Consider the following 16,456-nt stretch of genomic DNA (forward strand, 5'->3'; position numbering starts at 1 on the left):
GGAATGTAAAGCGAGTGCCAGCGGCGGGCTGAGGGGAGGCGGCCGGGGGCGCGGAGCCGGGGTAGGGCGGGAGTGGGGCCGCGGCCTGCAGGCCCTCGCACCGGGGGAGGCCGGGGCTGCGGCCAGGCTCGGGGGCGTGAGGGAAGCGCAAGGGGATCCGGGGGAGACCGGGGCGCTGAGGAGCGCGGCGGCGAGCGGCTGCCGGGGGCAGTCGGGAGGGCAGGAGCCGGCGTGGGGCTGGCGATGAGGGGGCGGGAAGGGCTGCTGTGGCGGCGTGAGGAGGAGGGCACGGGTCCAGGAGAGCGAGGCGTGAGGGTGCCGCAGGGAGGGTGTAGGAAAAGCTGTCGCGGGTGGGTGTTAGGCGCCTCGGGACGGCGGGGAGGTGACGGGGCACGCCACAGAGGAGGGCGGCGGGCAGGAAGGCGGGTGCGGGGTGAGGGACGGGCGGGTGCTCACCTCTGTCCTCCAGCCCCTCGCTGAACTGCCCGCTCTCCCCGATCCGCAGCTGCTCCTGCTGCTGCTCCCGGGGGGGCACCGACGGGCTGGCCCCGGGGGGCTGCACGATGGCGGGGTCCGGAGTGGTGTCCAGGGGGGCAGCGGATGGCTCCATTTCTTGCGGGGCGGCGGGAAGCGGCTGGCGACTGTGGCAGCGAAGCGAGGAGCGAGCGGAGCATCCAGCCCGGGTGCGAGCCCGGGGGGAGGAGGAGACTCCGGCTCAGAGCATCAGGGAGACGGGGACAGGCAGCAAACAAACTCCTCCGGCTGCTCCCCGCGGCCGCCTCATCACTCACCTCGCCAGCGGCGGAGGCGGGGGGGAGCAGGTGGGAGAGCGGTGCCGCCTCCCTGCGCTACCCTTCCCCTCCCCGCCCCGGGGAGCACCTCGGGCGGCGGCGGGAGCGGCGCCCGGCTCCGGAGCCGGGCGGGGGCGGCAGCGGGAGCCGGGGCCGGGCGGCAGCTCGCCCCCGTGCGGAGCGGGGTGTGAGGGGGCCGGAGGGGTGGCGGGAAGGGCTCTGCTGAGTCGCCCTCAGGGGCTCCCCGCCCCCGAGAGCCCGCAGGCGCCTACGGAAGGGGCGGCAGGACCTTGGGCATAAGGTGAGTCCCTGGGGCCGGCCGAGGGAAGCCGGAGACCTGTCGGCCTACCCTCCCCAAGGCGGGCTCTGCCACCCGCCTCCGGCTCCCGACTCTCTCGGGGGCAAGAGTTGTCCAGTGACTGCCCAAACCCGGAGCCCTTCCGCAGCAGAGAGAGAGGCAAACGCCTCACGCCGCTCCCGAGGGCTGCGGGTGCTGGCCCGGTGGAACAAGTCCCCGTCTGCTTCGCCTCCCCTCACACAGGTGAAGAGCCAGCACTCCCCTTTGCTGGGGGATTGCCTCACTCCCCACCCGCCATAGCCCTTTCTCAGGATCAGGGCCGAATCACCACACAAACACACCTCTCGGACCTCCCAGCACTGATTTGTTACACTGATAGTTGGTTTTACCAATATTACCCTAAAAACTGTCCTAGAACATACAGCAGTCTCCTACTGAAGCATGGGATTAAAGCTGGAGACTTGCTGGCATTCAAGACCGTTCTTAATTCGCTCACCTTCTATTCCTAGGGCTGCAGAACATAGGGAAAAAACTAAAACCTTAGGAGAACAGAAATGTAAAAAAAGATGGCAAATTTTACTGATAGATCTGTGCCAGACCTGCTTTCTTCTTCTCCTCTGTTTTCTAATGACTTCATAGAGAAGTGCAAATAAACAAAAGCATTTTCTGTGTTAGCACAGTCTCCCAGTTGCATGCTTACTAGCATGCAGATAAATTTTGAAACTGCATTGTGTTTTGACTTGAGTCTAGGAAAATATCAGAAGACAATTAGACATTGCAGCCCAGGTCCTCAGCTGATACGTATGGATATAATCCGCATTTAAATTATATGAAAATCAGGTTGCCTTTCTCTTTTAAGAAATTAGCAGGTTTGGGGGGTATAGAAAAGTCAGCAGAAAATTAATATTTATGCTAGCAGAGGGACATGATTTTATAAGTTGACTGAATCTTGCTGATGTCAGCCTTAAAAAAAGTTTTCCGGTAATTTAGTAATACCGATTTGGTAATGGTTAGTGAAACATTACTACCAAAATGTCTTAATTTTTAAAAATGCCTCTTATTGATGTAGGCTAATCTTCAAAATCTTTTCAGCTGTATTTTAAATCATTATGTGAAAAAGTAAATATAAGTAAATGTTAAGGTGACATAACAGACTGCTTTACAAACCGATTGGCATTCTAGCAACCTTGTAGAATGGAGATGGCTGTTGTTGTGTGATGAATGCTGTTTGCTTTTTATCTAATCTTATGATTTCTTTGTGTATAGTCTACCATACCTACTGTATTAAATGTTTTTGAAGTCGTCATGCCTCTCACCTAAATTTCATCTTTATCCTTAGCTATCCTATCCTGCTTTGTGATCCCAGAGCTCTTGGTCTTCTAGTTGGATCAGCATTAATATGACTTTAAGCAATGCTGAAAGTATTTTCTTTTCCCTTATGTGATGGATACTAAATTACAAAGTGCCTTTTTGATGTTAATGTGAAAAGAGGTTCTCATGCATAAGCTAACACAAGTGAGTTCTTTTGAGGGAAGTGTTGTTTTTTGAGTTCGGGCTGAGTTGGGAGGGGTTGGAAACTAGTAACTCCATAAAACAAATATGGTTATTTTCTTTATGGGCTGTTTATTAAGCTCTTTATTTTATAAACTCAGATTATAAGGTATCTGTTTACCTGCAAGATATGAGAGATGATCTGTACGTGTATGCGAGAGATGAATGAAAAGTAGAAAAGACTTACCTTTTGTTACTTGCCATAAATAATACATTTTCATCTCTCTCTCTGACTTAACATGTGTTTGTAAAGTGAGAATCCTTAAATGAGTAGAACTGGTTTTGTAACCTGGTCAGAAACAAGAGATTGCGGCCAAATCACTTTTCAGGACCTGGGAGGGATACAGAAACCATTGGTGAGTCGGTTTGTGGAGACACTGTCCCATGCAGAGTGCATCCAGTATAAGTCATGAGGAATCCCTCAAAATTGCTGCAATGGATGTAACACTCCCTAATGCAATTATTGCAGGATCCTTCCTCTTCTAGGGAGATAAATCCGTATCTGATCCATTCCAGTAGGAACTTTCTTATTCCTTGAATATATGAAAAATTGACTAATGACTCTTATTGGACACTACCTTCTTTCTGTAAGTGTCTCGAAGCTATTTTGGTATTCTTATAACTTCCAGAAATAACCCAAGAGGAAAGTTCCTGGAGATTCCTAATTCCATTTCTTTAAAAGGAGGTGAAAGGGGTAGGTTTCCAAATAATTTGGAGGAAAACATGGACTAGGAACACAAACCACAAGTTTTAAACTTTAATATGTTCCTTTTTTTTTTTTTTTAGTTGGTTTCAATTGCTGTTCTTATATAAAACTGTCTGGCAGGGGCTGCAGCTGTCTCTATTTGTAGAAATGCTGTAGTGTTCAGGCTACTGCAAAGAACATGAGGCTTGCAAAGAGTATTATAGTTTCTTTTAAATGACTCTCTTTAGTGCTTTCAAACATGGCCTCATGAGAAGAGATATACTCTGCATTTAGCAAATGTAAATTCAGAACATTAAGCAGATCCACAATGAAGGGCCTTTCAGATCAGACCATTATTTATATAAGCTAGCTCCTAAGAAGCAGAACGACTGTCATATCACAGCAGCTGGAAGCTGCTTTCCAGCATTTCCTCATATTTCTCATGACACCTCTTTCTCTCAAAGTCTATTTCATTGGATAAAGATGTATGGCTAGGGTTTTACAGACATGGATCCTATTTTCCAGCCCTGTTGGATTTCTTGTGTAGGAAGCCTGTAGACAAAGTGAATGAAGAGAAAAAGACCTGACCCTAATAGCTATATTATTATACAATTTTATTTCTTGGCCCCTCAAACCTCCCTTAGATGGATATGAATAAGGGGAAGCCAAAATCAATCTGGAAAAAAAAAAAAAAAAAAAAAAAGAACCACATCTCTATGTTCAATCTAAATAGACTGATGCCATTCCATATTCTATGGCTGCTGCAAGATTAATAAACACTTGCAGAACTTTATTCCCAGCTGAAACAGCCTGTGATTTCAATAATATTTTGACTTCCAGAGAAAGGTGATTCTAAACAGGGTGGAAGTATCTAGCACCACAGCAACCAGCAACAATGAAGAGAACTCTTGTTTTTCTTCATCTGAATTGTCTGTGGTCTGGTTTTGCTGTGGTTTTGTGTGGTGTTTCTTTTCTTTCTTTCCTTCTTTCTGCCCTTCTTCCTCCCTTCTATTGAATAAATGAAAAATATCAGATCTGAGATTCTTCCTCCAGGCCCACCCTAACTCTCAGCAATGTCGGAGGAAGAACTTCAATTATATTTGCCAAAAATTGGATTAGGTCCATTGTTTATTCTTTTCCAAGGTAGGCCTTTTCCTGAGGGAATAAGCAATCTCTTGCCAGTAAGTTGGCCTGCTTTCCTAAGGTACAGTCCCCTTGTTTCACTGAAACATTATTGCCATACTACCATGAGCAACTGTTACAGGATGACAGAGTAGCATGGTGCAAAAAGGGAGAAAGAATGTGGTGCTATTGCATCATGTAGAGTGAAAGTAAAACCAATGGGTGACAATGGTAAAACAGGTCCTGGTCTGTCGGTGAGATAGTGGTCACTATATGAATGCAGAATATTTCTTATTCCTCTTCAGTCTATGTGGAGTTGAAATAAATCAGTTTTCATTGTAAACAAAGTTGGATATGTTAGCATTACATGTTCATTTGTCATTCTAAACATGAGAGCTGCATCTATTCTGGACTTTCTGTTTTTCCTTTTCTTTTTAGTGCTGCTGACTGGACTGTTGTCACCTGAATTAGCAGAACACAGTGGTGCTCTCAGAGACTCCTGAGAAGGAAGATTCCTTGTTTTCACTGATGTTAACTAGTCAATGTTCCATATTGACCATCATCTTAAGTGCAGCACTTAATTTAAGAGCACTCTTGCATATGTGGAAAGAGTTGGTCAGCTGGCCCAGTGATTATTTTTTAGTAGGTTTAAAGGCATAAAAGCAAGCTAATGATACTGTCACCATTCACCATTTTATTTTCAGGGTTGCTTTTCATACGCATACTAAACACAGAAGTGTTTTTCTGGTATCAGAATATTTTATTTGTCACTGGCGTTGTATTGCAGTATTAGGGAGTGCTAGTGTAAGCCAGGATGATGGTTTATTAGTTTGGTGTGTTGACATCTCATATCTGATACTCAAAAGAAAATGCTCACTTCTTACTTTCATCAGTATACCTTTTACGGAATTACAGCAGGAGGTAATGGCATCCCCATTCAGTTTTACAGGAGACGTATCTGAAACAAAACCAAGTACCAGTCCAATTCTAAATGGACAGGCAGACATCGGTTCTGTAAAGGTCATCACTATAGATAATCTTCAGTGTTACTCCTCTAGGACCAAAGTCTGAGACTCATTTATCCTGATATTCCTAAAGGCAACACCTTTGAATAAGTGTTTATGCTGTTTAAATGCTCTGATGCTTTGCACTACAGCTACCATTTTGTGCCTGTGGTGTGCGTGAGATGATACTTCAGATCATTCCTTGCCATTTAGACACATGTCCTCTGCTGAAATTAATCGATTAAATAAGTGTCTTTAGTGATGAAAACCTCTAGATTCTGTATTTCACAGCCTTTTTTCATGAACATAATCTTTTCTTTAAATAGTCCCTTGACCGTCTTGTGTGATATTGGCTCCCATAGTTTTCTTTTACAAACAAATACAAATTAGGCTACATTTTGTAGGATGTTTTTTAACTTTCTTTTTTTCTTGTTTGCTGCCTTACTTGATGACACGTAGGCAGAGGCAGATAGGTATTTTGCTGTTGTTTTGTAGATCACCTGTAGTCCCACAGTGTGTTCAGCGGTCAACAGGATGAGAAATTCTACATTACGTTCTTTTAACTTGGTCTAGATATCTCTTGGCCTAGTATTAGTCACCCTATTTTTAAAATAAAACAATAGTGATGATGTTAATACAACAATGCTACATTAATTTTTAAACTTCAGAGCATGCTTAAATTATTATCCAATATATGTAGGTCATTTACTGTTTTTCTCTTGCACTGGATTAAATAGAGTTTAAATTGAAATCATCTCTCTTCTTGGCATTTTTAGACTGAATATTAACTTGGGTCAAAAATAATCAGAATGTTATTTTGAAAAAAAGCATATGATAATTCAGTATCTTTTCCTTCAGGCTATGAAAGAGTGTCTATAATACGATTCCCAGAGAATACGGCATGCGGTGACCTTGGTAAGTAATTGATGACACCTCATGTAAACACCTACTCTTCCTCTATATGATGTTGTTGGAGGATCATATTTGCAAAAAATGCCAAAGCTAGCAAGAGCCACAAGCATTAATAAATTCCATTGTGGCAACAAAGGAAGAATGAAAACATAGAATGCAAAATTTGTCATCTTAAAGTGAGCAGAAGATCTTAAAAAGATTCTTCACAGTGAGCATTTTCCATCTTGAAACTATTTAAAAACCTGTTTTTAATTTGGCTTAAATTGCTATGTAAATACGGGAAAGTAAAGATTTACCCACAAAAACTAAACTTACTGTTTTGTTCAGAGAAACATTATGCAGCTATGCAAGACTACATGCCCCTATTCCAAACAATGTTATTTCTTTATATGACTGAAGACATTTTGTTTCCAGTTTTTATGTAACTGAGTAAAACTGACTTATTTGACAGTGGCTCTATTTCACTGGTTATACTCACAAGTATTAAAGAGGAATGGAAGGGAAAATTAAGTAGCAACCTGCTACTTAAGTAATAATCTTCCTCTTTTTTTCTTTTTTTTTTTTTTCTGCTTCCCATGCTCCCTTCCCAAGCTCTGTGCAAAGATCTTGCTTCTTCCAGTGAGACTCTAACCATACCCTAATAGATGACATAGATAAGCACCTGAGATTTAATATGTGCATCAAAGAAAATGAAAAAAGAAAGCTAGGAAATTCCTAGGAAGCAAAAGTCAATATAATTTTGTAATAAACTTATCCAATGACTTGATGATAATTCCTATCAAAAAGCATCTTAACGACTAGATGTATTTGCATAACTTCATGTTTTCTCCCATATCTTTGCAAAAATTATAAACAATTTTCCATTAACTTTCTATGTTTAACCATGAGATGAAGTGAACTACAAAAATCACAAAACATTCTTTATGTTATATACAGATTGGGTCACTTTTCCTGTTGCCGAGCCAGCACCCATTCCTCCTGATGCAGCTGTCTACCAAGGCCTTTTCCCACCATGTCAGACCTAAGTTTTGTTAAGAAGGCTGTATGCAAAGGTAGACATACATTTGTTTCCTAGTCAGGTTAGACTTATGCGTTTATGAAATATAGTTTATAAATTTAACCTTACACATTAAAAAAACTTAAAAGTCATAATCCCTACCTTGAAGCTAAGGATTTAATGAGAAAAGGGACTAGTCAGAAAAGAAATGTAATAGGTTTTATAGTGCCCAACTCACATCTATTTTCTCTTCCAGTATTTTAAACTCTTAATTTGTGATTTGGTTAATATCTTATTCCTTGGCAATTAGTGTCATCAGCAAAAGAGTAATTTCTCTTTTTTTAATCTTGCTGTATTTTTATCTTTTATCAAAAGACCATGAATAAGTATTAGAGGGAATAACCTTTTTATTAATCTATAGCAGTAATATTTATATTGCTTCTACACTACTGGTAAGTAAGTACTCCACAACTCACTTTTGCTGCAAGTTGTTTGGCAAACTGTATGATATGTTAATATTTATGTGTTGTTTGGAATAGCTAATCCACATTGTTTAGTGAGTTGGAAAAGAGTATTTTACCCTTTTCTTATGCCAAGAGAATTGTAACTAGGGTTCTGCACATTCCCACTTGAGTATTTAGCTAGGATGATTATAGAAAGTGTTTGAAAAAAGAATGATAGCCACAGCCAAAATGAATATTTTACAAAACATGTTCTTCATAACTGGGAAACTATACTCATACCATTGTGTGCCAGTTTGGGTTTGTTTTTTTTTTTTACATCTGCTCAAGAAGATATATGACCCTTTATATAATTTAACTCTTATAGGTTCTGGTGGACATAGTGGAATCTGTTACCCACTTAATGTTTTTTGATTGTTTGGTTTTGTTTCTGCTTTTTTTGCTGGAGGAAATAGAATTAGTTTCCTGAGTCCTGGCATGCAATTTGGCTTTGAATACTTCATTTTAATGGGAGATGCCTTAGGTAAAATCATTAAATTCTCCAGATACTAGTTTTTGGAAGAGGCAAAAATAATGGGTGAGGCAAAAATAATGTCAACAACATATAGAGTAGTTTTCATAGGTTTCTGCATCCTTTATTCGCATGATATATTCATTGTTTCTTATCCTCTTAGGTAAAAATTTCAGTGGGCAATGGGAAAAATAGTAGACAGTGACAATCCCTTTTGTAAATTTAAGAGAGTAAATCTCATAATTCATTGTATTCTTCTTGTAAGAAGAAATGGGAGCCATTTTTTTTTTGTGGAATTCAAACCCAGAAGTTTCTACTATATTGCAGCTAAAGCTTCCTCTGTGTGCAGCAGTAGCAAAAGCAACAAATCTCTATTTGATGTAGCATGATGAACTACACTGTGAATATTGACATTTATCTATCCGTAATGAATACTGTCTGATCTGGATTTGTATAAGATGCAGAGGGTAGTTGGTTAATAATCCTACTAAAACATTTATGTTACATTTAGCTGTGGTACAGAGTTGTGTGTGGCTATTAGCATTTGCTAATTTTACAACGAAGCAGAGCATCTTTAGGAAATTGAAGAAGCACTTTTCTCTGTAGAATGAAGAGTGTTAAACACACTTCACTAAGAATGTCTTTTTAAGCAACCAGTAAAATTGAAATTTAAAGGCAATTGACGTTTATGTCAGTGAAATCTTGAACCTCTGCTGCAATAAAATTGTCCTGTAACCAAAAAAGGAAGAGGGAGATGTCAGTCATATAATTTAATCAGATTATGATAAAATTCAATTTCTGCCTCTTTCAGATTTTCGCTGTTGATGGTGCCTAAAAGTAATCAAGGGACAGAAAATCATATCGTAGTGCAGACAGCTTCCTCTTTACCATCAAGACTACACATATTTGCAATATTGGGGTGCAGGGATGCTTCAATAGCCACAGAAGTTTTACTTAATTTTCACATTGTTTTATTAGAAAATGTGTATTTTAAGAGGTTTTATTTTACTGATAAAGTTTATATACTTGGATTTGTTTTACATTATCCATTGACTATCACAGTTGTCACTGGGCTATACAAATCAGGTGTAGTTGTACTTAGAAATTTCAGCAAACTGAGGCAAGATCTGTAAAAAGAAGTAGTATTTTTTATTAAACCAACTGATGCAGTTCATTTCCAATTAACATGCTCAGAAAGTGTAGCTAGGTGTACAGTCTTCATGACTTCAGGAAGGGTTAATGTGTCCAAAAGTGCCTGCTTTTTTCACCTGTTGGTTTAATTAAAAAAACTATCTATAGACTTTGTCTTCTCTTTGTGCCAAAGTGCCTTCATTTCATATGTCTGAGTTTTGTCATATTTAGGATCTCCGTGTATAATTCGTTAGCAGGGGATGCATCATAAAATGACTTTTCAGGTTGCTTCAACTATGAGTTGTATTTGGATCAGATAGGATTTTTTTTGTGTCACAAGGAAGATAATTTCTGTAAAGTTTGAAATTCTGCAGTGGTCAGGAAAAAAGCAAGAACACTCAACTATGATTTTTATTCCAGAACCACCTCAGTTTCACTTCAGTAAGTTCTACAAAAGTAATTTTTCGTTTGAGACTCAACTCATTGCTTACAAAGAAATATTTAATTGCTGTCTTGATAATGCTGTGTACCAGCACTGTATCTTGCCCTGCTGACTGGTGAATCATAGATTGGGCTGGCAAGCTGAATTTACTAGGTGGGGCTCCCAAACAGACAGTTAAGGGTGACAGTATGCTGTAAGTACAGGAAATTCAGGAAAAGGCTGTAGGGCAGTCCTGCTCAGGAGTGCATTTGCTTGGCGTCCATGCTCAGCATATGAGGCTCGACAGTTCTGCCTGGCATTTCAGGCAGATATATGTTCTTCTGTATTGCTCATGGTGGTTGTTATCAGTCAATGATTTGAACTGCTAGAACTGATGCAGCTGATGTCAGAGCTTGGTTATGGGTTTTGGTAGTTCAAGTCTGGGATTGTAGTAGGGCGTCTGTGTCTTGTCCACATCTGTACCCCATGCCATCCATGTCAGCAGCTCTTCAGATGAAGGTGAGATAAAGATGCAAGGGGGTAAGGTGATGTGATTTTTAATTAACTGGACTTTTGATAAGTAGGCTAATATTATAGCACAGACATCTGAGGAAGATAAAGGCCTCGCTGTGTCTGTTCCAGCCAAAATATTCTTACAAGCCCACCACACATTTCACGCACAAGAGGAGCCCAGTTTTCTGCTCTTAGAGCAGTCAGAAGCAGTTTTTCCATCAGGCAATACTTGTCAGAGGTTATTAGTGCTTGAGTATAGTTGTTGTTTAGTTATGAAAGAGATCTGGCTTTTTGCTAATTGGCTCTTAACTTACACATCTCCAACTTTGCTTTGCATCAGCACTATCTTGGCTCATTTATTTGAGCTTTGCATGGTGACTGAGAATTTGGACACAAACAGTCAGTTCATGCCCATGAGATACTTTTTTTTTCCATTATTCTTCTGTAGAAAATCTGATTTACTTCTTCAATAGAATTGCTTGTGCTTCTTCCCTTTTCAAAACTGAAGAGGAAAAATAAGCAGCATCATAAGAATGGATAGCTGGAGCCAGTGGTCACAAACTTGTGTCTTGAGAGGTTCAGATAGGACATTAGGAAAATATTCTTCACTATGATGCTAGTGCAGCACTAGAAAAGGTTACTGAGAGAGGTGGTGGAATCTGCCCCCTTGGAGGACTTATAAATTCAGCTAGCAAAAAAGCCACAGGTAACCTCAGCTGACCAGGTATAGCGGTGTTTATAGTCCTTCTCAGAGAAGAGAGTTGAACTAAATAATCTGCATAGGGTCCTTCAGGTGCACACTTGTATGGTTCAACCAATATAAACATTAGGGGGTATGTAACTGTAAGGTTTTACCTAGTAAATGATAAATTAATTAATATCAAAATAGGTTGACACAAAACGTGCAGAGGCTTAGAGACAGTGCTAATTCAGGCCTAAGAGCAGGTTAATTCACCAATAAAGGGCAAGTGCTATGCTCTTATGAAGGATAAAACTCTGGTGACTTAGTCCTCTTGGATTGTTCTTTTCCTGTTGATTTCATGGCTATTAATGAAGTGTATTACTTACCTGATAGAGATGGTCTCTTTGGCCCCTTTATCCTACTCTAAACTTTTTATGACAAGCCTGTTTCCTTTACCTTATATAACTGATTTTTTTCACTGTTTCCTTTTTTTATCTATGGGCATAGAAGAGTGACCTCACAGTTATAAAAATGAAGATCATTAATTCTGAAACTCTCCAAGTTGTTCTGGCTGATGTAGCAGTAAACTTGTTTGAATTGTCTCCTTTATCTGCTTGAAGTGTGTGTAATTCTCTTGACCAAAAAATTCAATCTCTAAATAAAATCTAATTAGGAAAGAAAATTAAGAGCCTTCCAAGATCTGTTTCATATCCTACAATCATAAATACAAGTTCACTGAGATTGTTTTGCATATCTTTGAGGATAAAATATCTTTGGAAGATACTCAAATTTTGTGAAGATCTTTGAAAATTAAGTTATAGTTCTTTTGATTTAAATTTAATTCAGTATTAAAACTGTCAAGCGGTTGCAACACTAATTAGATTCATATGGCATGAGATATCTAGACAGACTTGTTGCATCTATACTTGTTGATTTTTCCACTAGATGGCATTATGCATTAACTGCAAGTTAATTTATGAGCTTAACTATAATTGCACATGCTAAAGATTTAAAAAATAAGAAATCATCTACTGTGCTTGCTCTTATTCTATGCAAGAGTGAAAGAACTGTGGCTTTAAAATCACTTGACCTACTTCTACCTAACAGTAACCCAATCCATCCTTAATGCATCAAATATGGATTTACTCAAAGCAATAAAGGAAGTCAGCCATGGCAACAATATCTGATATTGTGTGCAATGTGTCTTTTAGAATAAAACTCTTCCAAGCTTCTCTACATTTAACATTTAAAGAATGACTTCAGTGCTGCAAATTGCTTCCTTTCTGGCTACATGGTTTCAACTGAAGTGATAGGAAGTGTCCTAAGTAAAGCTGCAATGCTGAAGATTGCTTTAAAATGAAGAGCACCGTATGAATATTTTTTTATTTGGTAGCTAATTCAGGATAGATTATCAGAATAATTTATCACTCCGAGTTTAAATATAGATATGCTGTTGTTTCTTCCACCCAGATGAACTATTAGCAATCCCTTACAAAATTATATGGTGCTCAAGAGTGAATTTTCTAGAATTGAAAGTCCTGACCAGTGAAGCACCATCTGATCTGAAGCAAAGGTCTAATACCTTCAAAAGAACTGATCAGTGGGATTTTTGCTTTAATCCCACGATTTGTGGTGACTAAAGAAGAAATCAGCAGTCCCAGCAGCAAGAAAGTAATGGCAAGGATTTGGTATGTGAGAAGGAAAGAAGCAACGCTAGTGATCTGGGGAGTGAAGAGGGAGGAAATGAAACAGGCGCAGATATCAAAACCAGAGGTGGAGCAAAAGAGGAACCGTGAAGGGAGAGTAATGTAGTGACAGAAAGGCACAGATTTTTCATACCAAACTATGAATGCTGGTGTGTGTAGGTACATGGATATTAATTTTAAATCTGTATTCTGGGGGAAAAGAGAAGAGGTGGTCCTTTGTTTTAAACTTGTCTTCCAGAACTCGAGATAGTATTCACAAAAAAGGGCTCATCAAATTGCTGATCAGATATGTGTTATCTAGGATACACTTCCCTGCATTCCATATTGTGAGCTGGCTTTTTTCTTGATTCTTTATGTAGAATGTAAGAGGCTCCAGGCTGGAAAGGGATAATCTAATATAATAACTGTGAGAAGAGGTGTAGAATACAAGCTGGATGAACCAGTTCCATTAGCCTGGGCAAGTAATGGAAAAGCATCCAAGGCCAAGAAAACATGTAAATATTAGCTGAGTATTGAACAGGTCTTTTAAATTCTCATGGTGGTCAAACACATACTAGAAAAGTAGTTAAGCTTGTGCTTAAGGTTGTCTCTGAATCAGGCTTTTGTGAAGAGGACATACCAATGCCACTTGTAAAAGCTTATCAAAAACATTGCCATACATTCAGGCTATTAAACTGTTCCCGTTTTCTGTTTAAAACTTTATTTTACTTACCCCTGAGCTTTAATAAACTATAATTTTAATTGTCCTATTCGGTGCATGGCTGTAGATAATGCAATATATGATTTTTTTTTATATAGAAGTGTTTATGCTTTGTATTTGCCTATGATGGTCAATATAATTCAACTCTTTTGTAACACTGATATAAAAAAATGTCACGATACTTGCCTTCTACCATAATGCTATTAAGCTTTTTGGAAACCTAGGTCAGTAGGGTGGGCATCAGAAAATTTTGGACAGGCATCCATCTTTTTCCTGACACTAATCTCTCCTTTCTTAATCCCCCAGCTCATGCTGCAGAAGCCAGAATGTGCTCACAGGTACATCGCTGTATGATGGAGACTGTAACACAAATTAATGCTGGTGGTAACGTCTGTCACCTCCTGTCATGCTGAGGTACGGGACCATTTACTTATTCCAACCAATTCAGGCTCACACTCTGCTCTTGCAAGATCTTATATTTACCTGGGGCCTTTGCTCTTCTCCAGTTTTTTGCTATGAACAGAGGGAGGCACCACCAACTAGGCAGGAGGGATGCATACGTTTGGAATTACAGTAGCATCCTGTGGTATCTGTACTTCTAGTCAGTGACCAACAGCCAGGCTGTGAAGGAAAGAGAAGGCAGGAGCAAATACTTGGCACATGGCTCAGTAGGGAATCCTGTTTCATTCCGGGCAGCACAGGTCTTGATAAACTCGTGATTCCACTGGACCCAACTGTAGGCATCCAGACATTGATATCTGAATATTATTATTTCTGGTTCCCAAAGGGCAAAATATACTTGCAGTATACATGGCTTTTATGTTAGGGGTTGAAAAAAAAAACCAACAAAACAAACACAACACACACACACCCCCCAAACCAATAAAAGAATTAAATACGAAGTCTCCATGGGAACATAGCAGATGGTCCATCTTGCTGTGGTAGCCCTCCTTTGCTATTTCCTGGCCAGCTCCCTAGCAAGTCTGTGAGTGTCTGAAAGAGGCAGTATGCACCAAGTAATGCAGTGAGAATGAAACAAATTCTGAGATTTTGAGTGAACTACCGAGAATCACATAGAACAGACTAATTTAAAAAGTCATTAACTATGCATAACCTACAAACTGCAAGTATAGACTAGGATATAGTTTCACTGAATTAGAGCAACTGGTTTCTTTTTGTCACTTGAGATTAAGAGACTGAATGTAGGTTTTAGTTGTTTAGTAACATTAGAAATTAAGTATTGTTAATTGTATTATGGGTTAATTTTTATAAGCACACGTATTTCATTACTAGGATCCAACACTTGAGAGCTTCACAAATGGTATCAAATCTTACCACTAATTAGCAGATTTTCATATGAAAAAGGTTGGTGACAAGGACTTCCTTTATTATTTGGTAAGTGGTGAGCATTTCCTGAAAATCAACATACAAACCCTAGTATTTGAAGTGTGTATACTACACTGTGATCCAAATGGTAATGCTCCAAGTCCCCAGGAGATTTTAATATATCCAGTTGTTTAAGAACATACAGTGGAGATGAGCAAGCATATTAGAAAAATGGATATTTGGAAGAGTGTATTTTTTTTTCTGTTCCTAAAAATACTGTATTACTAGAGACAAAGGAATTTTAAGAGAGCCATTCACCAACCAATGAATTATATGAATGTGTCAAACATTCATTATGAATCCACCATACTTAGCAGCAGTTCAGTCCAGTTGTACTTTGACATTGCAACATCGGCTACAAAATCAGACAGCACAAGCTTGCGTCATTTACTGCAGGCAAAATCTGTTTCAATCAATAAGAAATAAGTGCTCTGTGTGTATATTGCAATCACTGTGTGGTGCTCCACTTAATGCACTACAAATCACAACCTGTAGTATTCACGGTGAGCTGCATAAACATTATTAACAAATTTATGATTTATAATGCAGCTCTCTTTTTTGAGGCACCATACTGACATGGGCAATCGGACATAATCCAAAACCAGCACTCTAAATGCCCTTGCGTTTAATTACTGAACTCTGGGCAAAGTTTACCTGTAATTTCTCATTTAAATTACTCTGTCTTTCCAGTGGCTCAAAACTACTTTTTGAACTATTGCTTGAGAGATCTCTTCTGAAACGACTGGATTTCCTGGTGACTTCGGTGGGCCTTCTATTGGCTTCAAAATCATTAATTATAACAGAGTACTTCTAAAACATCTGCAATATTTTTAGATCATTAAAAAGTTAGCATGAAATACTGCGTTGAGATGAGTGACAATGTCCTGAAGGGGAAAATACATCTTATTTAGGAAGTGGCTTTGTTTATGACCATCACACTCAGAAGTGAACACGTGTTTTGATGTATCTGCCGTACAGTCCTGGCTGTAGTTGGGACCAAAAAAGTGCAAATTTCTTAATCTTTTTCAGCAAATAAAGGAAACAAAAAAGCAAGCATATTAGTAAACCACACTTAAACACAACCAGGAAGTCATGGATGTTTTTTTAGTAATTGTGAAGAAGGTTGTCCGTCCTGAGAGGACGTTGTTAAGTTCCAAATGTTGGACTTAAAAAAGAGAAGACAGTAGCTGCCTTTTCCCAAGAGGAAAACTAAGTATGATAGTTGAGAAAAGAATTCAAGTTGAGATGTTAGTTCTCAATACATCAGTAGTTGCCTTGGAATGTCTTTTGTCTGGATTTTGTATGGCACAAATTGTAAATTGAAGTGCACAGGTGTCTGTGTGAAAATAAGTTTGTTTTTATACATAACATGATTGTTTAGCTGTGACCATAGTATAAATTTACTGAATCATTTTTGAAAACACACGCTTTAAGACTGTAACTTTGTGGAGCTTTTATGCTTGCTAGAGCATATGGAGCCAGAATGACTCCTCAGTGGAGTCCCTGAGTTAGTGGTCTGGACTCACTCCACAATGCTTTTGGTACAAATCTTGAAGCCATTCTTTCTGTGCTCTCTTTGTGTGCA

General features: G+C 39.6%; 2 protein-coding genes across 3 annotated transcripts in view; one reads left to right on the forward strand and one right to left on the reverse strand.

Annotated features, from left to right (window-relative positions):
* The window catches only part of TMEM163 (transmembrane protein 163), a 105,321-nt gene extending 104,396 nt beyond the window's left edge, over positions 1–925 (reverse strand). The window contains exon 1 of the mRNA XM_074873720.1: positions 457–925. Coding sequence (XP_074729821.1) covers positions 457–610 — 154 coding nt within the window. The 5' untranslated portion in view covers positions 611–925. The remainder of the gene's footprint in view (positions 1–456) is intronic.
* Positions 1–16,456, forward strand: part of ACMSD (aminocarboxymuconate semialdehyde decarboxylase) — a 51,969-nt gene that overhangs the window by 194 nt on the left and 35,319 nt on the right. The window contains exons 2-3 of one of the 2 annotated variants that reach the window (XM_074873717.1): positions 6,310–6,366; positions 13,792–13,899. In XM_074873717.1, the coding sequence (XP_074729818.1) occupies positions 13,861–13,899 (39 nt within the window). In that variant the 5' untranslated portion in view covers positions 6,310–6,366; positions 13,792–13,860. Of the gene's footprint in view, positions 1–6,309; positions 6,367–7,299; positions 7,416–13,791; positions 13,900–16,456 lie in introns of those variants that run through there. The other variant, XM_074873718.1, reaches the window with a different exon arrangement.

This window comes from Strix uralensis, chromosome 6 (genome assembly GCF_047716275.1).
Source record: "Strix uralensis isolate ZFMK-TIS-50842 chromosome 6, bStrUra1, whole genome shotgun sequence".
NCBI lineage: Eukaryota > Metazoa > Chordata > Aves > Strigiformes > Strigidae > Strix > Strix uralensis.